Source organism: Miscanthus floridulus, chromosome 10 (genome assembly GCF_019320115.1).
Source record: "Miscanthus floridulus cultivar M001 chromosome 10, ASM1932011v1, whole genome shotgun sequence".
Lineage (NCBI taxonomy): Eukaryota > Viridiplantae > Streptophyta > Magnoliopsida > Poales > Poaceae > Miscanthus > Miscanthus floridulus.
In genome coordinates this window covers 99,836,994-99,862,394 of record NC_089589.1, presented here as the reverse complement: position 1 = coordinate 99,862,394, position 25,401 = coordinate 99,836,994, and the positions used below count along the sequence as shown (strand labels likewise).

Genomic DNA, 25,401 nt, shown 5'->3' with positions numbered 1-25,401 from the left:
CAATAGCAAGCCTCTTTTGCCACAAGAACTCCAGGTGCCACCTCGGCTCTGTATGTCGCGCCAAATCCGCCGTTGCCAATGCAGTTGCTAGCATTGAAATTCCCAGTAGCGTGGACAACTAGTCTCATATGTCAGTGGGGCTCCAATTTCAACATCTGCGAAAAACCTTGACTTGCCTTCTCCCTAAAGAGCGCTTTGATGGTCTCAGAGGCCTTTTCCATGTGCGCACGCACAGGGTGAATGCAACTAACAGAACCACAATAATGGCCAATGCTGAAGCTACGGCACCAATCTCTTTGATACCCAAGCCACCATCACCATTGTTGCTACTGCTGCTGCTGCCATTAAAAGTCCCCTACTGTGTCTCAGACAGCTCACGGATAATTGTTGGCATAGGAGAAACAGGAAACAGTTCACCTGTGACTGAATGAACAGTAACTACATGACATGGTGAGACGGCAGCAGCAGTTATCTCCTCCGTGGATAGTTTGTTGTTGTCAAGCAGTAAAACAGTGTGATTTCGCAGGAAAACAGTGTGATTTTGCAGTGCCACAAGATCAACAGGAACCTCCCCTGATAGAGAATTGTTGGACAGATTAAGAAATTCTAGCGACGTCAGTTGGCCCAAACCGGAATGTATCTCACCGCTGAAATGGTTGTCGGACAACGAGAGAAATTTCTGGTTCTTGAGCTCCGTGAGGCCTGAGGACAGCCGGCCGTGGAGCAAGTTGCCGCTGAGATCCGTCGTCCGGACGAGGCCCCTACAATGGATCTGAGGACCTCCAGCGGCATGCTGCCGCTGAGCCTGTTCACTACAGGAAAACGCCTCTTTGACGACTGCTTGCCCCGGTCGGCAAAGGCATAAACCCAGTCGGCAAAGGCTTTGCCGACCGCAAAGCCACGTGGCAGTCGGCAAAGAGCAGTCGGCAAAGCCTGGGTCGGCAAAGGCGGATTTGCCGACTGCCATGTGGCACACAGTCGGCAAAGCCTTTGCCAACTGCCACGCCAGCAGTCGGCATAGCCACGTGGCGCCGTCAGCCCTGACGGCAGCCTTTGCCGACTGCTGGTTCCTCGGCAGTCGGCAAAGAATTTTTTTTTCAAAAATTGTTTGCCGACTGGCCGCCAGCTCGGCAGTAGGCAAAGAAAGAAAATATTTTTTTTTTGAAATGTTCTTTGCCGACTGCTTTCGGAGTTGCAGTCGGCAAAGGTTTGACCTCTTTGCCGACTGCCTCCCATTGCAGTCGGCAAAGACTCTGTCCTGGGGTTTTTTTGCCCAGCTAAACAGTCGGCAAAGCTGGAAATTTTTTTTTTTGCTTTTGTTTTCTGTTTTCTCGCATCAAAACCCTGCAAAATCACAAATTATAATCCAATTTCACCAGAAGCACCGGTAGCACCATTTATATCACAATTTCATCACATTTGTCGCCAACATCACCACATATATCACAATAACGCACAACATCACATATATCTCACATATATGTCACAATAACAACCACACAAGTGCATTACAACCATCACATGAAGTCCAACACGTCGAACACCACAAGTCGACGTCCATCACACGAAGTTCAACATAACAAGTCTAGGTCCATAACGAAGAAAAGAAATACATGACAACAACTTCGACGATACGGTGGATACATGATAACAGAATCGACAAATACCTAGCTCGTCGCGCCGTCCCCGGTCTCGTCGTCCGCTCCGCCCCCAGAGCCCCCAGGGTTTGCCCACGGAAACCCCCTTGGACCAAACTGAGGCGCCTACGCGTACTGCCACCCTCCGCGCATCGGCGGCCACGAGTACAGTCGGAGGAGGGCCACGCGGAGGTGGATACGGTGGATAGGGTGCAGGTGGTGGATACGACATCATCTGATGGCCGGGACCTCCAGGAGACGAGTTCGAACCCGCCGACTGTACCTGCACAAGTTAAACGCCAAGTGATGTCATTAGTATCTACAGCATGGACGCACAAGTTAAAGCAAGAGTCAATATACTCACCGGGGTCCCTCCAGGAGCGACAGGAGCAGGCACAGGAAAAAACTCTGGAGGAGGAGGCGGTGGAGCGAACATTGGAAGAGGAGGCGGTGTAGACGCCCCGGGCGTCTGCATGGACTGGAAGAAGCTGGCCATGTTCTGCATCTGAGTGTTGTAGTGCTGCTGCAGGCTTTGCTGGTAAGCCATCTGTTGCGCCATCATCTGTGCGTGCAACGTGGCGATCCTCTCCTCCATCTTGGCCTCCATCTGGGCCTGCAATATTACATCCGCAGTGTTGATTAGTATGTACAGGTGCGAAACGAGTGAACGACGAACGAAACGGCACTTACCTGTGACGCTGACTGCCGCCGGGGCGCTACGGGGATGTCGCTGGAGCTCGTGGGCGTGGATCGAACCTGGGTCAGCGTAGGAACCTGGGACGGGTCGAGGGCGCTGTGGGCCATGTAGTAGCGGCCGTGCTGCTTCCCTGGTCCCAACCTCTGCAGGAGGTCTGTGTCCAGGGGCTCGGCGGTGGGGTCGAACGTCTCCCCGTAGCGCTGGCGAGCCGCGACGGTGTACTCGGTGGCCTTCTCGTAGGCGGTGGGGTTGGTGTACGCATCGGGCCCGTCCTCCGGGTTGTAGACGTTGTTCGGATCCGTCGCCTTGCCCTTGTGAGAGAGGAGGTACGCGGTGTACTCGTTGATTTCCTGCCCACCGTGCGTCTGCGTCTGCATTGAAAACACAAACATGGTTACAAGTATTGACAATTGAGCGCAAGGATTAAGACATGAACGGACGCATACCCATCTTGTCGCGAACTGGGGGAGGGGCTGATTCCCTTGGTGGTGTGACACCCCTCGCATCTGCGCGCGGCGGCCCTGACGGTCGGCGCGCCTCGCGTACGCCTCATCCGTGCGCCACATGCGCACAATCTCCGTCCAGCATTCCCTGTGGTTGTCGCACCACGACGGACACACCTGCATGACATCAAGTATTTGACATGCGAGAAGATTAGTGTAATGTTTCACTGAAGGAATCTGAACGAATGTTGTCATACTTAATTACCTGCTCGTATTGCGCTTGGGTGAGGTCGGCCTCCCTCGAGTTCATTCTCTGGCGGATTTGGGGCTTCTTGATGTTCTCTCCAAGCACGTTGGCGTGGAAGTCGCGGATGGCCTGTATGCGCGCCTCATGGTACAGGTCCTTGAGACGATCTTTGCAGACCGCCTCCTGCACTCGCGCCGCCTGGGCCGCTTTACCCTCCTCGCACGTGAAGAAGTCCTGCACACAGACACATCATGTAGCATTTCCTTTTTGCAAGAAGTCCGACGAATGCGTACTATTTAGCAATGCGGTGCGATGAAAGACTCACCCAAAACTCCCTCTTTATCTTTGCCGCGATGGTCTCGCCACCCTCCTCGACGAGGTAGAAGTGGGACCACTTGGTGGGCACCTTCATCTCGCCGTTGACGTTGACAAGGCCAGGGTAGTACTCCTTAATCAGGAGGCCCTGGATGCCATTGATATGGCGTGCTTGACCTGCTCCACTCACAATCTTCCAGGAACTGCACGAGTCATTAAGAACAATTGTTAGTCTTCAGTTCGATTTTTGACATGTCATATGAACAAGTAGTGAAATCAATAATGGTTACTTACGTCTGGCCCACGGGTGTGATCACCGGGCGCTGGTGGAATTGCGGCCGCACCCTAGGAAGCTGCGTGGGCCCGCGCGAGTACACCTTGGCCACGCCTGACGAAGTCGAAGCCGTCTCGCCTGGTGTAGGCGCGTCGTCGCCGTCGTCGTCGTCATCGTCGTCGTCGTCGTCGCCGCCGCGCTCGTCGTCACGCGACGTCGTCCCCCCTTGCGAGGACTGAGAACAGCAGCCTCCTGGTCGCCTGGCGACGTCCGCTGGGGGGCTGGGACCCCCTACTGGACGACCCGCGCACCAACACCTCCTCCTCCTCCTCGTCGTCGTCGGCGGTCTCCTGCGGGGGGACCTGGTACGCCGAGCGTACTGCTCGATGCGGCCGCTGCCGCCGTCCGCCTGGCATTTTGCCGAGTGCCTGCAATGACAAAGAACAAAACTGTTAGCATAAATAAATGACAAGTACTTGTAAAGGAACATAATAATAACAATATAGTATTACATGGCCTCGTAATTATCTCCGCGAACGGCAATATCTCGGGCGTGGAGTCGTCATCTCTATCACTATCGTCGTCATCGCTATCAATATTGTCGAGCCTCCCTTAAGTCATCACTGTCATCATCATCCTCATCGTCTCCATAGTCATCATCATGTACCTCCTCCTGGACAACTCCATCGCGCTGCATCTGCCATCGCTCAAGCATTCTTAAGTCCCTGGCATCCTGCACCTCCTCACCCTCGTCCTCATCGATTTCGTTGTCTACTTCCATGCCCATGAGCGAACCAATGTCGATCTCCAAGGTACCTTCTAGCCCCTCAGGTTGATAGAACTCATCGGTGCTTGGGTCAAAGTTGTAATCGTTGTCGTTTGGGAGAGGCGCTTTGCCGCGCGGCGACACCAAATGCACAAGGCTCCACCCCGCAAGCTTCTCGTCTTTTTGGCACGCCCATGGGAGGTAATAAACTTGCGTGGCGTCTCGGTTGGCCACAATGTAGACATCGTCTCCTTTATAGCTGGAGTCCTGTCGAATCTCGACTTGACCTATCGTAAGGTCTTTCCTCGTGATATCAGGATCGAACCAATGGCATTTGAATACCACCGGCGCTAAAGTCCCGGCACCCTTAAAGTTGAGCTCGTATATCTCTTCGACTATGCCGTAGTAGTCCTTCCCATCCGTGCCGGGCGTACGAACTCCGCAGCACATGGTTTTTAGGTTGGGTCGACTCTCCTCGTAGCTTCTCGTGCGAAAGCGATAGCCATTCACATCATAAACGGTGAATGACTTCACCCTACGGGAGAAGCCACTGGCCCACCTGTTTCAATTCATCGCTCATTTCTGCATCTGTTCGGGCCTGCAAGGGTAGGAGATCGTTACATAACTCGCTCCGGGGAGCAAAGTGGAATCACAAAGTCGGAAAGAGGTTAGTTGGTTGGTACCTTTGTACAGAACCAGGAGATGAAATCGGGCACACCGTGTCTAAGAAGATTGTCTTCTTCTTGCTCGGTAGGAGCCCTATTGCCTCTCCAGTATTGACTAATAAATTCCCTGAAAGAAGGAAGAAACTAGAGGGTCAGACCATGATAGATGGAGGATAGTGACGGCGTAGGTAACAAGCTCATTGAGAACTTACTTCTGATAAGGAATCACTTCATCAAGGTTGATCAACAATGTGAACATGATAGTCTGCCACTCCTGATGGTTCAACTGCTTGTTGGTACCTGCGCTTCCACTCCCGAGATCCCCTTGGAAAAGGCTGAGTATCGATGAGTTCTCGTCAGCGTTGTAACGAGGGGTTGGATTGTGCATGCTGGGAAGCTTCTCAGTATAGTACGCCTGTGTGAAGGTCGACACCTCCTCTAGAACGGAGGCCTCTCCCACGGAAGCCTCAATCTTGGCTTTATTTCTACAATTTTTCCGAAGAAGCTTTAGACACCTCTCGATTGGATAGCACCAACGGGCCTGCACGGGACCCCCCAACCGTGCCTCGCTGCGGTAGGTGCAAGATCAGATGCTGCATGGACAGAAAGAAGCCGGGTGGAAATATCATCTCCAACTTGCAGAGCAACAGAGGTGCAGCCTTCTCCAGTTCAACACAAACATCCCGAGACAACTCCTTGGCACAAAGCTGGCGGAAGAAGAAGCTCAACTCTGCCAGGACGCGCCACACATGCTCTGGGAGGTATCCCCGGGTCATCGCAGGAAGGATCCGCTCAATCCATATGTGGAAGTCATGGCTCTTCATCCCTAAGACTTTCATAGTCTGCAAGTTCACACCCCTGCTCAGATTCGCCGCATACCCATCGGGGAACTTTAACGTCTTGATCCACTGCAGAACTTCCTTCCTATCTGCCCTTTTCAGGATGTAATCGGCCGGCCCCCTTTTCCATTTCCTGCCGGGCGCAGGGGTCTTCATCACCAGGTTTGGTCTATCACAGATCATCTCCAGGTCCAGTCTAGCCTTGACGTTGTCCTTCGACTTTTTGCCAACGTCCATGAGTGTTGCCCAGAGTGCCTCGGCCACATTCTTTTCTGTGTGCATTACATCGATGTTGTGTGGAAGAAGAAGGTCCTTGAAGTAGGGGAGCCTAGTCAAGCCCGATATATGAGTCCACATGTGGTCCCGAGCATATCCCTTAAACCCACCTGTTTCCTCAGGTTCGAGAGCCTGTATGTCGGCAAGGACGGCGGCAGGGCTCTTAACCTGCGGAATGGGGCCGGTGACTTGAACGCCTTTCGTGAAGTGCTTTACATCTAGCCTGAATTCATGGTTCTCAGGCAGGAATTGGCGATGCTTGTCGAAAGAAGAAAACTTGCCGCCCTTGGCCAGCCAGGTGAACATCACATCTGCCTTGCATGTCGGGCAAGGGAACTTCCCGTGAACACACCACCCGCTGAATAAGCCATACGCCAGGAAGTCATGCATTGAATACTGGTACCACACATGCATTCTGAAGTTCCTCTTCGTAGCCCGGTCGTACGTGAGTACCCCCTCTTCCCAAGCAAGTTCCAATTCATCCCACACCGGCTGCATGAACACACCCATATTGTCGCCCGGGTGTCCAGGTATTATCAGCGTCAAGAGCACGTTCTTAGGTTCAAACATGACGCCGGGGGGGAGATTGAGGGGGATCACAAACACGGGCCAGCAAGTGTACGGGGCCGCCATCATTCCAAACGGGTTGAACCCATCTGTTGCCAGCGCTACGCGTACATTCCGAGCCTCCATAGCCTTGACAGGATTCATGTTATCGAAGTGCTTCCATGCATCACCGTCCGCCGGGTGTACCATCTTGTCAGGATGGTATCTTTTGCCATTCTTGTGCCACGTCATCTAGTTTCGCGGACTCCTCCGTCATATACAGCCGTTGCAGCCTCGGTAGGAAAGGAAGGTGCCGTACGACCTTCTCGGGGACCTTAGACTGTTTCATGCTGCCATCAGAGCCTTCTACCAACACGAACCTAGAGGCATCGCACTTCGGACAGGTTTTTGCTTCCTCGAGGTCTCCCCTGAACTAGGACGCACCCCTTCGGACAAGCATGGATCCCCTCATACGGCATCTTAAGTGCACGAAGGAGCTTCTGTGTAGCGTAGGTGTTCGTCGGCAGGACATGATCTGCCGGAAGCAGTCCCCCAACAATGCTCAACACGAGATCGAAGCCGTCTCGACTAATGCCCAGCTGCGACTTCAACCCTATCAGGCGTGAGACGGCATCCAGTTGCGTAAGCTTTGTCTTCTCGTGAAGGGGCTTCTGTGCCGACTCCATCATGTCGTAGAAGGCCTTCGCGGTTTCCTCCGGATCTTCCTCCACATCCATTCCTTCGCCAAACCGTGCTTCGTGGAAGTCTGCCATCATGTCTGCCATCCCGGCATCGCCATCATACTCCTCGAGGACGGGTCGCACCACCTCGTCCCTAATAGGATGGTATTCACCATGGTGGCTGCCAACGGGTATAGTTTGGAACGAACCCGTGCTTGAACAGATCTCTCAACACCTGAGCCTTTACTTTCTTCTTCTTGTTCCTGCACTCGCTGCAGGGACACGGCATCCGAATCGACCCTTTAGCAGCTGGGCCAAATGCATGCTCCAGGAACTCAGTCGTCCCCCTGATCCATTCAGTGGCTCTTACTTGCGAAGCCCGAGTACATCCACTCACGGTCACCCATGCTCTGTCATGCGGCAATGTTAACATGTGATAAAACCAGCAAGTGCATCTACAACGCGCTCCTACCATCTAATAGGTGAAGGATAGGTCCTAATCCCACCCGAGCATGCGCAGACGAGGTTAGCTTCCATGCTCCGCTCCCGTTCCGAGACGGAATTTTGGCAGCACCTCCCCGCTGTTCTCCCGATACACGTCCTGGCGGGGAGAGTGTGTATCCAGAGAACAACGGGGAGGTCCTGCCGAAACTCCGACTCGGACGGGAGCGGAACATGGGAGCTAACCTCGTCTGCGCATCCTCGGGCTGTCCAAATAACGTGGACAATCCGAAATGGATACGGTTATACATATGCGAAGAACGCATACTTCCAACCGTATCCGTTTCGGACGGGAGACGCCTAACTGGGTAACGCGACCTATGACTACATGTGGCGGAAAGAGGGGTCATACCGCAGGTGCCGGTGAAGAAAGGCTAGCGGGGCAGTGCCGAGTCGTGCTCCTCCGGCTAGCCTCCAATGGGAGCCCTCCTAAAAAAGAAAAACAATTAGTGAGAACAAAAAATTTCGGTAGCACCTCCCCTGTACGGGAAGGTTACCAAACCTGCAAGAAAAGACGGCACGATGGCCGACAAACACATATACATGTCAGGCACGATGGCCGACAACCACAAATGTATTTCCAATCCATGCAGAAGAATATAAGCAGGTATTAACAAAGTAAACTACTACTACTAGTAGTACTACTACCTCGTCGTCACGGACGGCGTCACCGGCGCGTGGAGCAGAGGCGCGCGCGAGGACGGCGAGGTGGGGACGGCGCGGTGAGGCGAGGATGGCGCGGCGAGGCGAGGACGGCGAGGCGAGGACGGCGCGGCGAGGACGGCGACGCAGGGCCGGCGGACGGCGAACGGCGCGCGGACGGCGGACGGCGCGCGGACGGCGGACGGCGGACGGAGCGGGGCACGCCGGATCGGGGCGGGGCAGCGACGGCGCCGGGGCAGGTCGGGGCGAGGCCGGGCCCGCTGCAGGGCCGACGCCAAGCTGCACGCCGGCGAGAGACTGGACGGGGACGGATGGGCGCGGCGCGTTGCAGGGCGCAGCGCGCTGAGGGGCCGGCGGCAGGGATGGCGGCGCGGGAGGGGCATAGCGCGGGGGGCCAAGAGCGCGGGGGGGGGGGGGGGGGGGGGAAGAGCGATGGGGGTGGCCCGGCGAGGGGGGGGGGAGAGTGGGGCGGAGGGGGCCGGGAGCGACGGGGAGGCAGAGAAGCGGGGAGTAGGGAACAGAGAGGGGGGGGCGGGCGCACGCAGGGGAGGGAAGCGCCAGCGCGGGGCGAGGGCCGAAGAGACGCGAGGGGTAGGAGGAGACGCGCCGACGGGAGGGCCAGGGGGGGGTGGGGCGCACCGGGGAGGGCCGCGAAGCGCGGGTGGGGTGGGGACGCGCGCGGGGAGGGAACAGAGAGGGGGGGGGGGGGGGGGGGAGCCGACGGGGAGGGCCGCGACGCGCGGGGGGAGGGCGCCGCGCCGGGGAGGGAACAGCGAGGGGGGGGGGGGGGGGCGTGGCCGGGGAGGGCCACGCGGGGGGGAGGCGCGACGCGCCGAGCGGGGAGGGATGCGCGCGGAGGGGGAGGAGGAGGACGGGATCCGCCGGCGCGGGAGAAGAGAGGGAGGGGAGGGGCGCGGGGGAGGGGGAGGGGCGGGGGGGATGGCGGCGGCAGGGCAGGAGAAGGCGTCGACGGCGGGGGGCGCCGGGTGGGCGGCGGCGGGCGGGATTTTGGGGAGGGGGGAGGGCGGGCCGAGCAGATAAGGCGACGTTTTCTTTTTTTTTATTTTTTTCCCTTTGCCGACTGCCAGCATGTGACGCAGTCGGCAAAGGTCTATATTTTTTTTTTCAAAAAATTATTTTTTTATTTTTTTTAAAAATACTTTGCCGACTGCTCGCTCCTGGCAGTCGGCAAAGGTTATTTTGATTTTTTTTCTCAGAAATTCTTTGCCGACTGCCATCCTCCCTGGCAGTCGGCAAAGGCTCTTTGCCAACTGCCACTGATGGCAGTCGGCAAAGAATTAATTTTTTTTTTCGATTTTCGATCCCAGTTTTTTTGTGTTGCCTTGCTATAGTAAGTACATGATATATTCCAAGTTTGGGGTCATTTTGATTTATTTTGCTATATTCCATTGATTTTTTCTGTTTCTTTGATTTTTTCCGGCAGCTCCAGATTTGAACTGTAGGTACATGAAATAATGGAATCCGGCGATTCAGAAAATGATATTCTTGATGTTTGGAGTATGTTGAGGCCGTGTGCGGGGCCTCGCGTGAAATTTCGACCGTGTTGGTGTCGGAACACGCCGAGCCACGCGCGTGAAAAGTGTTTTTAAATTTTATAAAATCGAAACGGGGTCCGAAAATGACGAAACTTGACGACGTGTCTTGTCATCGCACGCGGAGGCTGTGGTAAAAATTTGAGAAAGTTTCGAGCAAGTGGCGACGTCGGGTGGCTAAAACCTCGCCACTTGCTCGAAACTTTCTCAAATTTTTACCACAGCCTCCGCGTGCGATGACAAGACACGTCGTCAAGTTTCGTCATTTTCGGACTCCGTTTCGATTTTATAAAATTTAAAAACACTTTTCACGCACGTGGCTCGGCGTGTTCCGACACCAACACGGTCGAAATTTCACGCGAGGCCCCGCACACGGCCTCAACATGCTCCAAACATCATGAATATCATTTTCTGAATCGCCGGATTCCATTATTTCATATACCTGCAGTTCAAATCTGGAGCTGCCGGAAAAAATCAAAGAAACAGAAAAAATCTACGGAATATAGCAAAATAAATCAAAATGATCCCAAACTTGGAATATATCATGTACTTATTGTATCAAGGCAACACAAAAAACTGGGATCGAAAATCAAAAAAAATAAAAATTCTTTGCCGACTGCCAGGGAGGATGGCAGTTGGCAAAGCCTGCGCCTTTGCCGACTGCTGACGGAGTGGCAGTCGGCAAAGGTGACGGTGTGGATGGCATCAACCATGGCCTGCCTTTGCCGACTGCAATTCTTTGCCAACTGCCTGGCAGTCGGCAAAGCCAGGCAGTCGGCAAATCCTGCTTTGCCGACTGCAGGAAATTCCAGTTGGCAAAGGGACCTCTTTGCCGAGTGTCGAAAAAAACAGTTGGCAAAGAAAATTGCAGTCGGCAAAGAGCCAGTTTCCTGTAGTGGTTACTGGATAGGTCCAGAACCTGGAGCCGCACGAGCTCCCCAATCAGCGGCGGGATGGTTCCAGCCAACAAATTGGAAGATAGGTGCTGGCGCCGCCGCTCCGTGTGCCGGTGGCCTCCCGCGGCTGGTGGCGCAGCGGGGTGAGGGCGGGCGCCTCTCCGGCTAGTGTCCCGGCGTCTTCTTTCTCAACGGCAACGACGGTGCCGCCGAAGCTCCTTGCTGCAAAGCACGAAATGGGATCGGGGGAGGAGGGGGAGGAGTAGTGATCCAGCGTCTGCTGCTCATGACGCCGTCTCCGACAGATTGACGGAGCAGAGCGGACGGGCCGGACTCAGGGCTGGGCTTGGATGGGCTGGGCCCAGGCAGGACCGTAGTTGTTATATAATATAAAATAATTTATTTCCTTAATTGGCTACTTTGGGCTTCGTGCCATTTTTATAAAAGGGAGTACGAGAGCAGTTCCCATGTTTTAAATGTTTGAAATGATATCAGATGTTGACTGTTTCTAAAAAAGTTGTAGCTCATAATGCGATCCATAAATTTGGAGTTCACAACCTCTGGAAAGCGCCTACACCTAATGGCTTAAGCCGCTGTTCCCATTTCCTCGCTGACCCATCATGTGAAAGGTACGCCGTTAGAGTGAGTGCGCCCGCGCTCCGCTCCTTCGACTGATTGCTCACATCGGATCTCAGGTTCTCTGAAATATGGACTCAAATATACTGTTTTAGTTATCGAGGTTTTAAATTGATTTGAATTTTTGAAATGACTTCAGATGTTGACATTGTCTGTACCAAAGATGTATCCCCTAATGCAATCTATAAATTGTTAGTTGTTAACTTTTTTATTTGAGATAGAGGCTCATTTTAAGTTCTCATATTTTGATATTCAATTGTTTGTTTTTCAAATGACATCAGGTGATGACATTTTCTATATTCAACTTGTAGCCCTTGATGAGATCTATTAATTTGTAGTTACAACTTTTTTATTTGATAAGATTTAGAGGCTCGAATATTTGTTCTAAGTTATCAGATTTGAAATTCAAAGTTCTAATTTTTTTGTCTTTTGGAGAAACAATCTGCACTTAGATTCACTACCACAAATGGAATATCCTTGGGGCTCGGGCCAAATAAAACCACAAAGGATATATTTCAAAATCTCCAAGAAAATGCATATTCTTGAGTGATAACCCAAACCACCAACATAATTCCATATTTTTTGAGTGCTAGTCCGAACCGCCAAGGTAATTCCACATTTGCTTGAGTGTTATTACAAATCGCTGAGGTATATCCTTATTTCCTTGGGTGCTATTCAGAACGGTCAAGGTTCTTGACTATTATTAGGAGCCGCCAAGGTAATTCACATTTTCCTGGTGTGACTGGAAACCAGCAAGGAAGTGCAGTTTTCATGGGTGCGTACCCTCAAGTAAATTGTTGTAGCTGCCAAGGACAAAATGCTCAGTTTATAGTGATTACTCTTAACCACAGAAATAATGGACTCATTGCATTATTTTTAGTTAGACATTGCATGTTGTAGATGCAAATGCTCGATTTTCATGCTTGTGAAATGAAACATATTTTTTTCTTGGTACATTAATCCAACAAAAGGTAAAATTTTGTGTTGTTATGCATTAGAGAATGGATACTGGCACTTAGCTTGAGATGCCCAGTTACTTTTAAAGCTAGCATGTGGCATACTAACATCATATGGAGGCAAAGTTTATATCAAAGTCGTAGAGCCCAAAGAGATATACAACTTAGTAGTTGATGACTTTTTCATTTAAAATTGATTAAAGTCCACAAACTATGTTTTAAGTTCTCAGAGTTTAAAACTTCAAATTGTTGAATCTTTCAATGACCTCAGAAGGAGATTACAACCTAAACCAAAATTAGGGTATCTATTATTCATTACAAGATCCACTAAATTAAATATAAGTAGAAAGAAACATTTACTTAGTCACAAAACACTTCGTGGTGTAGTGGTAAGTTAGTTTCGCGCGAAATCTCAGGTCGCAAATCGACACTCAAGAAAACATATATCCTTGAGGAGTGTTACATTTCCTTGACGTTGTTCAAAATATGATCTCGTCTTTGTCTCCTTGGTGGTTAAGGACCCAAGGAAATCCTTTGTGGTGGTCTGGCCCTCAAGGTAATTTGAATTTCGCTTGCTCTGTCTACGCTTGGCAGCCATCCTTGAGGGTTGGCACTCAATTAATAATTTTCTTCGGTTTTGGTGCTTTCAGGGTTTTCGGTTCTCAAGGATATTCTGCTTTGTGGTAGTGATTGTATACTTTTTAGTTGAAACTTTTTTATTTAAGATCATTTAGAAGTCATGTAATATTTTATTAAATATTTGGGCTTCTAAATAATCTGTAATAAAATAGTTGTCAACTACAAAGTTATAAATCACGTCAAACACTGTGACTTTGAAATAAAATTTGTCTCCATCTAATTTCATTAGAAAAACATACAAATTATTGTAGTATAAGAGACCACCTAAGTTTAGACCCGACGAGAAAAAAAGCACCTACTGATCTCATCCCGTAGGGCTTTAGTTTCGTTGCCTCCTGCAGTCCTGCTATGTACGGCTCCAATCGATCGAGAGAGCGAGCACATGCCCGGCAAAAATGTCTTGCATGTACACATGTCGAAGAATCTTGCCCGTAACGATTGCCGCCGGGAAAACATCTTGCGTGGTGGCACCGGTGAGCGGTAGCTTGACATCCACCGAATTGCCGTGCAGACCTTCGCAGATCAATGCAACAATGACACGGAAGGCACGAAACAGCAGCCGCTGGCTTTTGCGGCGCAGCATCCATTCTATCCGCAGCTGGAGATAATCTAATGTAGAGCACACATATATGTAAATAATGTACTCAAAACCCAAGTCATCCGAGCATTATTTGTTTATATGCTAGAAGATATAACTAACTTTGTCATAAATTAATTGAAAATAATCTATACATAATGTTCTATATATAGAGAGAGACCTGCACACCAAAACTGCACAACGAGAAGGCATAATCCTCTTTTCTCATGGCGGTGGCCAACAAGACCACCACTGCCCTCGTGATGGTTGTTGCGATCCTGTATGCGTCTCCATGCTACGAAGCGGGAAACTGTAAGTACCACCCCTTCATAAATCATCATAAATCTACATTATATTATATTAAGACTACATACAACTTCTAAACGAACAACATGCATGCTCTTGTTTGTTTCAACTGTGTGATGATGTGCTGCATCATGCATGTCCAGGCATTAGGCGGCGACAAGCGGTGCGTTATCCCTGACGGTGACTGTAAACAAATCGAGATGCCTCAAGGAGTGTGAAGCCAGTGGATACAAAACTACTAATCTTTGTGGTAATGAATTGATTTGGTGACTGTCCTAAAGGAGCCCATGTAAACTAAAAGCAGGGGCTGTGTATGTAATACACAGAATAAATACATGACTAAGGTTGTGTCTGATCGCTGTGGTATACAGGAGCCAATTATTTTTTTTGACACAGTGAGAGTAGCATGAAGAAACATGGTATTTTGACATTACCAGATAGTATAATACACATGTATTAGAAATATGGATAAAGGACACTATAACATATACAATTAAAGTATGCAACTCGAATGGTCTATCTATTGATGTGCTAGGAAATGCAAAGGTCCAACGACAACTAAAGACAAGTGTTGTAAGCTACTAATTAAGGCTTCCCACTTGTCATCAGATTCTCCACCAAGGAATGTTTCTCCTCGTCAACCGTAACCAAGTCGCCTCCCGTTCACATCATGTTCGGAGGGTTCATGTTGCCTGGTTGTCAAATGGTAACCAAGACCTTATGCTCCAACTCACCATGATTAAAAGGGTAAAAACAACCCAATGCACTTAAGCTCTCAAGCTCAAAGGCCTAACCCTCACAAAGACGAATGAAAAGGGGTCCTGCATAACCCTCACAAAGATGAATGAAAAGGGGATCGGCGCAACCCCTCACAAAGATGAAAGAAAAGGGTCTACCTTGGATGTGACAATATGCACTTGAGAGGATCATCACACTATGAAAAGTCTGTAAGTTCAAATAGCAAATTTCACGACGTCAAGTAACGAAGAGAAGTAATGAAGAGACACCATATTATTTTCCTTAATAATGCACCAATTCAACTAACTTTCACCCTGCAACTTCTCTGTTGCGTCCAACGTTAAACTATCACTTCTTTCTAATGTAACTGCTCTACTCCACTTCCATATATAATGAAGTTGGCAGCTAACGAAGAGCCAGGAGCAATGGATCAGCTGAACCGGTATTACTTTGCAAATGAACCGTTTGTTGCCCTCGTATTTATATAACCTTGCTCATACGTTTGAGGTCAGCTCTATACTCTAGGCCATGATCCTCCTCGCCTTTGGCCGGTTAGCTCACCACAGTAGCTCAGACGTGCACCATCAATCTCCTCTTCCAACCACACTTTCCCTAATATGTTCCAATCTTACCATCATCACAAGACAAACTGCCACACACTACATGTGTGCTGGACGGTCCATGTTGACGTTGGATACTGATCCAAATCACACACCAGCAGGGCCTTAGACGCCCGAGCAGCCACGGACCAAAGAACGCAACGAGGATGTCACTCTTTCGTAGTGAAGAACGGAGAGTTTTACAAGCAAACCACCAAAGCATAATACCGTGATTGTGTGATGAAGAACCGGCTAGTTTTTAGGCAAACTAGCAAAGAAACTATCGAAGCTCTCGCCCAGGAGGGACCCCGATAGGGCAAGGACGTCGCATGGGTTGCCCTAGGTCGGCCGGCAAGCCTAGGGCGCTCCTAGGTCGTCGGATCAAGGGATGAACAGCATGGAGGTTGGAGAAGAGGGTAAAGGGTTAGAGTAGAGGTAGTAGATTGATTTGTTTGACGATTGGATAGATGGGAACTCAATCGGCTATGATCCACTCATATATATATATATATATATATATATATATATATATATATATATAGATGGGGTGGTCTTATCCCCGTAAGAAACCTCACCAAGACTTATTTTTCAACTTTTCCACGAGTTTGGAACAACCCAGATCAGAATCTAAATAAGCCAGATCCGAAACAAGCCTGTCGGTAGTACCGACGTCCAGGCCCAAATCTTCGCCAACTATCGGTAGTACCGATGTTGAGGCATCATCTTGAAAGCGTAACTCTCTCATCCGGACTCCGAATTAAACGTTCCATATATGTTTTTGACCATCTTGATGAGAGGAACGCAATGGTGAGGTCCGTTTCTCATTTTGACAACTTCACAAACTAGACAATTTTGGTTGTCAACAGTCCTCATACCTGTCGGTGCCACGGCTGATCATGAATTGTTTGTCGTAAATTGGATCACGAGTATTTTCATTGGTATATGCAGCTATGAGGTATCTATCGTTCCTCACATCGTGGATCATGTATGCTATGTGTATGTGATGTGCCACTATTCCCACTGCCCCGTTAGTGTTTTTTTTTTTGCTTTGATGAATCCGATTATTTTGAAGGACTACATCTATTCAATTGTCGCATCTAAAAATTAAGTTCTTCTCAAAAACATATCAGTCGTATTTTCTGGCTGTGTGATATATGTTGATATAGTAAAACCATGTCGTTCTTTTGTGATTTTATTTCCTATAGATGCCGTGTGATTTCTTACATCACAAGTTCATAAGTGTACCTGCATTACCAACATCATACATATGTATAGGAAATAGAATCATATGTATACTTCTAACTTTCAGTGGTTTACATCCAAATCCATCTATATATCCTCTTGGATACCCGCAGCAAAGCGCGGGGAATTCTTCTAGCATTACAATGACAATGGTCACTGCTCCAACATCAAGACCGCTTCGTCTAGTTCTCTCTGGTTTCGATTTCTCTGTGCATTATATACCTGATAATAATTAGTTATTTTTATTTTTCTTCTCGGAAAAAATCAGTAGGAGCCAATAAAATAATAATTATATTTAACTTCACCGTCTTCCTCGTGTAACTGTAGCAGGAAAGAGCCATGGCAGATGGACTGCAGCTAGGAAGGACAGAGGAGATTGCAGGCCTGTGCGATTGCTGGCTGTGGAGTGTGGACGTCAGCGAGTAGCATCGCGGTGGCATGGAAATGCCATTTCAGCCAGCCTGCTGCTGCTACTGCTAGTATTAGAAATCAGAAACACAAGTGAAGCAATATTGAGCTGGCCAAAATGATATATGGGCCAAAAGGGAAGCCCACAGATGGCCTGTCATTCAAGCCGATGATGAGCTCCACATTTTTCTTTCCGCCCAGCTAACGCAGTATCACATTTTACTTTCCATTTTCAAGGAAGCGCCTAAACAAAACTTGTTGGTTTGTTTTTTTTTTGGTAAAAAAAGAAGTTGTTGAGTGCATGCTGCATGCATGCGTGCCTACAGACTGAATTGGGTCACAACCTAGAGCATCTCCAAGAGTTTCCCAAAAAAACCCTCCCAATCCTTTAATTTTTGGCAAAATTGAAAAAATATATCTCTAACAACTCCTAGTCCCATCTCCCAATTTTTTGGCATTTGAAAAAATTTACCTCCACGCGTGGATAAATGCGTGCAGTCGTGACTGCGCGTATCCACGCCCCACGCCCGCCCGCCTTGCTCCTTCCTCGAAATCCTTGCCATTGGGCTTGCTGTGCGGGATTGGCAAGGGATATGTGCCGCCACCGGAGAGAGGCTGAAGAAGTGAGCGGCTTTATTGAGACGAGGGTTAAGCAGAAGAATATGCCTGCTTGCGATATAAGAATGAAGCCAAAGGTTTGCAAACTTTGGTCTTGGATGCCCTTCCTCTTTCGCCAGAACACGACTGACATGCTGAGTTCTCAACGATTAGCATGAATCGAAGGATGTTGATTGTCGTTGTACCTATTGATAAAGGATTGGAAAACTTTGACATGGACTATGCAACGGGCTTCAAGGAATTGAAGATCAACTAGTCACTATGCTGCATACTCGTACCGAGGAATGTTGCAGACTGACCTTCGTTGCTCGGCTGGAATAGAAATTGATGTGTGGAGAACTTGTGAGATCTTTCACTCTTCAACAACGAAAGCCTTGAGGATGTTAGCCATGTGTTATAGGGATGTCTCGCGATCTTGCTTCTAGATTACGTAGAGGAACATCCAATCGAGTGCCTAACATGGGGTGCTCCGATCTTGTTCCTGAGGAAGAAAGACTGCCAGTCTCCGTTCAATGTCGGGGCAACAGCAGGTGGAAATGGAGGTGGTGGAGCTCAGCCTCAGGCTATCGCATGGCGGCCGGTTCGGGTTTGATAGGAAGGGGGACAAGCTTCACCGGTCGTCGTCTGTGGCGGCCATGCTGACAACGCCGGTGGAGGTGGAGGTGGCGGTGTCGCCTGCCCTCCCACGGACGAGCTCGCTGCCGGTCCAAGCGGAGGCGTCGGAAATTGGGAGCAAGCAGGGGGCTGGATGGATGGGGTTCTTGCTGCCGGCCAGTCTAGGCAGCTATTGACTATCTCCAATCCAGCACCTGCTTTCTCCCAACTACTGACACCGAGCTCGTCTGCAATAGGGCGGGCAGCGCCGGCACCGCCACCAGTGTTGTCCGCCTGGCCGCCACGGACGACAACCAGGTGAGCTTGTCCCGCTTCCTATCGAGCCCGAATAGACCGCCAAGCGAGGCTGTGCTCCACCTGCTCCATCACCACCCACAGCTGCCCCGGCCTCTGCTCCGGAGGTGGCACGAGTCCCTTGCCAATCTCGCATAGCAAGCCCAGCAGCGAGGAGTTTGAGGAAGGAGCGAGGCGGGTGCGCATGGGGCATGGATGTGCGCAACCACGACTGCCATTTATTCGCTCATGGGTTATTTTTTCTAAGTGCCAAAAATTAAAAGATTGGGAGAGTCTTTTGGGAACTCTTGAAGATGCTCTAACAATACTGCTGATTTTGGCTAATTAGACTAGATGTTAAACACAGCAAACATCTTTTCCTTACTTTCTGCAAACAAACATGCGTTGAGAGAGGAGGAGGCCATGCGTCAACATCTTTGCGTGCAAATCGCCTGAAAACTCAAAGTGACTTTCTCTTTTTTTTTTTGCAACCGCCCCATTAGGTGTACCCGTATTTGTTTTATCCTACACAAAAGTGGTAGTCTACTATTACTAGTGCAGACAAATCCTCAACAAGTTTTGTGCCATTACTAGCTAGTGTGTGTAATCCTTACAAGCAATGTAAGTTGAACAGTGGTTTTGTGATGTATATATACAAATCTACATAGTTTTCGTACAAAAGAGGGTGGTGCTATAGCTGCTATCCACTCACAGAAAAGGTAGAGCCAAAACAAGAAACTGAACACACGCTGTCTGCGCTGGTCGTCCAAACCATTTTTCGTTCGCCACGCCAACAGCTACGTATGTGGTTTTCTTTGTTTGACGCTGATGAGTCATGCGTGAATCATACTAAGTATACAACAAAAAGTACTAACTACCTAGGAGTTTATGTCATCATTATTATTCATGGCATGCATGTATGAGCCATCCCATGAGTAAACCATGACACGTCATATTACTATCTAATCAAACTGTCTAGGAGTTTATATCTCCTATATGACTATATAATGCAAATTGATGGATTGCATATGAAAATCTCAAACGAGATTATGCATAGTAGGCTTCATATTAGGGATTTTCCTATTTTTCGCAAAGGAATGGTGCCTTGCAAGGAATGTTAATAACATGTGAGGTTATCATGTTTCACTTGGCTATATAGACATGCAATAAATAAATGATTAGTAATTTATCCTTTTATGTGAGCACAATTATATATTATTTGAGTAAAGACTTTCTACTAGCTATAGTTATCTATCGATATTTATTTATTTATAGCCAATGCACTTGGATGGAACAGAGTGTAGCCGCTAGGATTCGAACCAGCGACCTCTAGCCTCTCGCGCTCAGCCCCCCATCACCACACCACACAGTCAATTATGATTGCTTATATGATGTCATCTATTTGTACTAATATATACGAATCTTGTAATCAATAATTTGACTTGTAAACAATCTTAAATGGGAAAATTTTCAACTACAAAGTTTTATATCTTGTCGATCACTACAACTTTGATGTAGAACATGTCTCCATCCAAGAGCATTTGAAAAATTCAAAAGTTTGAAATTCAAAACCTGAGAACTTAATTATATATTTGGAATCCTAAATGATCTCAAACGAAAAATTTATCAACTACAAAGTTTTAGATCTCATCGAGATCTACAATTTTGATATAAATTTTTGTCTTCATCTCACTTCATTCGAAAAAGATATGATTTTATTTGTGCTACAGTTATTTTTAAGGATAGTTGACTTAGTCAACCTCCTTTGAAATCGATTTTTTGGGACGGTGGACTTAACAAAACCGCCCCTACAGCAATGGTTCGTTAGCTACAGTGCTCCCACAAAGGTTACGCGCGGTTTCCTAAGTCGCCCGTCTCTATTAGAAATGGGAGCCGTCTGTAAAAATGATTTCTATACTAGTGAATATAATACTTACAAAGTTGTAGTTCATGCCAAGCTTTATAATTTTGATATAAAGTTTGTGTCCATCTAATTTTATGTGTGAAGTTGTTATGAATTTGATATAATTATAAGAGACCACCTATCACCGGTCAAGGGGTAAAGTAGACATATCACTAAACTTCAGAGGTTTATATGAACTTTTTCCCATCATAGAATGACCAATGACCTTCAAATGTTCTCAAAGTTCAGTGGTTTCTTCTCTGTTTATCACTGTAGGATCTGATGAGCTTGATCAAGTGCTACGATGCATGATCTAGTGAAGAATCTTCACTATTTTCTCTTCCTTTGAACTCCTTAAGGATCATGTACCCTACGCATTCTCATGTATGGTTTTGGTGATTTAGATGACAACACTAGAACCATAATTAACTTGTGTGTTAAGATGTGCTACAAAGGTTTATAAGGATGCAAGCTCCAAGTTCGGTTAAGATCTATGCACAAATGAATTAGTTGATCAAAAGGCAGTACATCTGCATAATACATTCACCAAATTGGTACGGTCAAGAGAAGAACCACCTGACATATCTTCTGGTGAACATCAGTAAGGCCGTAAGGGTGACAAGTCTAAAGACCCTGTCAAACAGTGCTACAGACGATACGTGATACAATGGAGTCCCTGGCAGATTGTTCGATGATCATGCACTACTGGAGGCCGCGGCTTTGCCGAGTGTTTTTACACTCGGCAAAGAGCCCTTTGCACTCGGCAAAGTCCGCTCGGCAAAATTTTTCTCGGCAAAGGGTGTTTGCTGAGTGTTTTTTATCGGGGCACTCGGCAAAATATTTCGGCCGTTGTGGCGCCGGCCATTAACGGTTATTTTGCCGAGTGCCCGACCCAGCACTCGGCAATTTTTTTTTTTAAATTACTTTGCCAAGTGCCCCAGCCCAGGCACTCGGCAAAGTTTTTTTTATTTTTTTTTAAAAGTACTTTGCCGAGTGGCCCTGCCCAGGCACTCGGCAAAGTTTTTTTTTTTTAAAAGTACTTTGCCGAGTGCCCCTGCCCAGGCACTCGGCAATTTTTTTTAAAAGTGCTTTGCCGAGTGACCCTGCCCTGGCACTCGGCAAAGTTTTTTTATTTTTTTTTAAAAAGTACTTTGCCGAGTGCCCCTGCCCAGGCACTCGGCAAAGTTTTTTTTATTTTTTTTAAATAATTTCTTTGCCGAGTGCCCCTGTTTAGGCACTCGGCAAAGAATTTCTGAATTTTAAAAAAAAATACTTTGCCGAGTACAATCATATCTTGAGTAATACATCAGCAGCAACTACAGCTCCAGAGATAACAAAGGTTCGTGCCAAGGATTCTGACTTCCAAGATAACATTCCTGATTTTGTAAAGTGACAGTACATAAGAGATACAGGAAATACACAGTGCAAAAAACAATAATAGAAACGAAATTTTGTATAAATAAGGCACGATTGTTCATTTGATTTTCCTTCTGTAGTTATGTAGAGCACGACCATATCAAATCTAAATATGGATGAATCCATTTATATTAGTAACAATATCTAGAACTACACCTGAAACCTAAGCCCAGTAACCAGGCCAATGTGAAGTATTATATGTCATCAACACCTGAAACCTAAGCCTAGTAATCAGTTCATGTCCTATGCACAGATCTGTGAGACCTGTAGCCTTCATGTTGTGTTCTGCAGCAAGATGAAGTTTAGTAGCCTAGTAAATTTATCTAGCAGTAAACTAAACACTTATGGATCTCTAATGCATACTTAGCAGCCAGCCATAAACACACCTTTCTGAGGAGATTATCTCTTAGCCGAACACGTTCAACATCTTTTTCTTGTTCAGCATTGAAGGCCTTCAGATTATTCAGAGTTTGTTCCTTTAGCTTTATAGCCTAACATTGAGCAGAAGATAAACAGTCCTTTCAGTAACTGAGTTGAATTTGGGTGATGCCTACTGAGAGCAAAAGAATGAGTAATTTCTATAGAACCTAATCCCTGAAAGCAAAACTTATAAAGGAAACTAATTTTATGTGACATCCTGTTACTGTATACTCCCTGTATGGCCAATTGACAAGTGAATAGATCAAGTCTGTCAAACTACTTATAGATTATAATACTAAGGGGTGAAGCCACCTTCATCTTACCTAGCACAAATATATGCAACCTGTTCCCTCGAGCAGAATTTTGAAACCTGCAAATAAAAAGTGCACTACCGGACAGAGCATCTTTGCCGAGGGCAAATAATCGGGCACTCGGCAAAGAGTCTTTGCCGAGGGCCTGACCCTCGGCAAAGAACAACCCTCGGCAAAGACAAGCACACGGCAACAATAATTATTTGCTGAGGGCTAAACCCTCGGCAAAGGGCCGGCCCTCGGCAACACCGCCTGACACGATGTCCGTCTTCTACCATCAATCTTTGCCGAGGGCATCACCGTTAGGCCCTCGGCAAAGACTTTTTAACCATTTTTGCAATTTTTTTTAAAAAAATCCTTTGCCAAGCGCCCTGTGACATGGCGCTCGGCAAAGACAGTCTTTGCCGAGTGTCAAGGTTGGCACTCGGCAAATTAAAAAAAAAATTTTGTTTTTTTCTCCCCATTTTTTCCTGGGCCTTGCTACAGTAATTGAAACTCCATTTCAAAATTTGGGACAATTTTGAGTTTTTTACTATATTTCCTTAATTATTTTTGTTTCGTTGAATTTTTTCGACTATTTCAAATTTGAACTGCATGTACATGAAATAATGGAATTTGGTCATTCAAAAAATGGTATTCATGATGTTTGGCGTATGTTGAGGCCATATCCAGGAACTCGCATGAAATTACGAGCATCTTGTTGTCGTAACATGGCGATGTACTTGCGGTAAAAGTGTTTTTAAATTATATAAAATCCAAACGAAGTCCGAAAATCACGAAACTTGTCGAGGTGTCTTGTTATCGTATGTGGAGGCCGTGGTAAAAAATTGAGAAAGTTTGAAGCAAGTTGTGACGTCGGATGCCTAAAAGCCAAACCCCGCACCCGCGCCTCGGTGGCCCCGCGCCCGCGCCCCTGCAGCCGGCGAGCAGAGGGAGAAGGAGAGGAGCAAGAGGAAGAAAGAGAAGGGGAGGAGGAAGAAAGAGAAGGGGGAGGAGGAAGAGGAAGAAAGAGAAAGGGGAGGAGGAAGAAGAGGAAGGTGCCGACCCGACCGCCCGTCGATCCTCGCTTCGTTCTGACCGCCCGTTGATCCTCACGCTGCTGCGGTCATCCCCGCCATCGTCGTCGGCCCTCGCTCTTGTCATTCTTGCCGCCAAGGTAAGCCCTACCCTTGTAGGGTTAGTAGTAGTAGTAGTTAGTAGTTAGTAGTAGTTAGTTGTAGTGTTAGTAGTAGTAGTTAGTAGTGTTAGTTGTAGGGTTAGTAGTAGTAGTAGTTAGTAAATAGTAGTAGTTAGTAAGTAGTAGTGGTTAGTAGTATTAGTTAGTAGTGTTAGTTGTAGGGTTAGTAGTAGTAGTAGTTAGTAAATAGTAGTAGTTAGTAAGTAGTAGTGGTTAGTAGTAGTAGTTGTTAATAGTTAAGTAGTTCTTAGTATTAGTACTGTTAGTAGTTAAGTAGTTGTTAGTAGTAGTGTTTTAGTAGTAGTTGTAGGGTTAGTAGTAATTGTTGTTGTACTACTTCAATACTTTCATCTGAATGGAAAGAGAACTAAAATACATGGCTCCTCTTGATATATTGGTGGTTGTTGGCCTTCGTGCCCATGTTTGGTATATATGTGGTGTTGGCCTTTGTGCCATGTTTTTTGCAGGTTTTGGGAACCTCCCCGTGCAGGGGAGATGCTGCCAAAATTTTGAGTCGACACTAACCGTTTTTGACATTTTTTGCAGGAGGACCTGTGGGAGGGACTCGGTGACCCCGATCATCTTCGTCGGTGCTACGGGTCTTCCTGCACCGCGTCGACTCGCCACTGCACCGACTCTCCACCGCCTCGCTACCTTGACCTCACCAGCACCCTAGGTATAACCCCTCTATCCGTATGTGGTCTTTGGTCGCGTAACCTAGTTAGGTGTCTCCAGTCCGAAAGAGATACGGTTGGAGGTATACAGATCTTTGTATATCTACGAACGTATCTGTTTCGGATTGTCCACGTTTTTTGGACAGCCCGTGGATGCGTAGATAAGTTAGTTTCCATGGTCTGCTCCGGTTCGAGATGGTGTTTCGGCATCACCCCTGTTGTTCTCCAGATACACACTCTCCCTTGTAGGACGTGCATCGGGAGAACAGCGGGGAGGTGTGGCCGAAATTCTGTCCCGGATAGGGAGCGGAGCATGGAAACTAACCTCATCTATGCATCCGCGGGTGGGATTAGGACCTATCCTCACCTATTAGAGAGTAGGAGCACCGCGTAGATGCAATTGATGGTTACATTACTATGTTCTGTATATGTGGAAGGATGGAAGACCGTCAGTGGATGTACACGGGCCGGAGAAGCAGGAGTGACTTTGACATTGAGTGGGTGAATGGGACAGATGCTTTCTTGGAACATGCATGGAGCTCGGGTGTAGCTAAAGGACATTCTAAACTTTGGTGTCCCTGTAGCAAATGTGACAACAACAGAAGGGTAGACAAGGTGACCATGGGTAAACATCTTGTGTACAATGGTTATACGGCTGGCTACCACCGGTGGATCCACCATGGTGAAGCAGATCGTATAAGAGCGGAGGTGGTGAGACCACGCCTCGAGGCTTTTGATGATGATGCCGGAGTAGCAGACATGCTAGATGACACTCACCAAGCTCACTTCGCAGAAGGACGTGAGAAGGAGGAGATGGAGGAAGCCGCTAAGGCCTTCTACGAAATGTTGGACTTGGCACAGAAGCCCCTTCATGAGAGTACAACGGTTTCAGTTT

General features: G+C 47.9%; 1 protein-coding gene and 1 long non-coding RNA gene across 2 annotated transcripts; both read right to left on the bottom strand.

Annotated features, from left to right (window-relative positions):
* Positions 1 to 355: 355 nt before the first annotated feature.
* On the bottom strand, positions 356 to 3,837 carry LOC136489132 (uncharacterized). Its single transcript, XM_066485850.1, has 8 exons — positions 3,634 to 3,837; positions 3,350 to 3,542; positions 3,043 to 3,258; positions 2,781 to 2,954; positions 2,328 to 2,705; positions 2,002 to 2,250; positions 1,774 to 1,920; positions 356 to 805 (listed from the first exon to the last, which is right to left on the bottom strand). Exons 2-8 carry the CDS (start codon positions 3,434 to 3,436, stop codon positions 356 to 358), a joined length of 1,701 nt encoding a protein of 566 aa, XP_066341947.1. The 5' UTR covers positions 3,437 to 3,542; positions 3,634 to 3,837.
* A 34-nt stretch (positions 3,838 to 3,871) lies between these two features.
* On the bottom strand, positions 3,872 to 8,656 carry LOC136485190 (uncharacterized). Its single transcript, XR_010766354.1, has 3 exons — positions 8,535 to 8,656; positions 8,239 to 8,315; positions 3,872 to 4,041 (listed from the first exon to the last, which is right to left on the bottom strand). It is a non-coding gene; the product is annotated as an uncharacterized lncRNA (long non-coding RNA).
* Positions 8,657 to 25,401: the final 16,745 nt, after the last annotated feature.

Coding starts and splice junctions, on each gene's coding strand:
- LOC136489132 (XM_066485850.1), bottom strand. CDS start 3,436: ATGAAGGTGCCCACCAAGTGGTCCCACTTCTACCTCGTCGAGGAGGGT. Junction 3,259..3,349: donor AGATAAAGAGGGAGTTTTGG/GTGAGTCTTTCA, acceptor GTCTGTGTGCAG/GACTTCTTCACGTGCGAGGA. Junction 2,955..3,042: donor CCCAAGCGCAATACGAGCAG/GTAATTAAGTAT, acceptor GATGTCATGCAG/GTGTGTCCGTCGTGGTGCGA.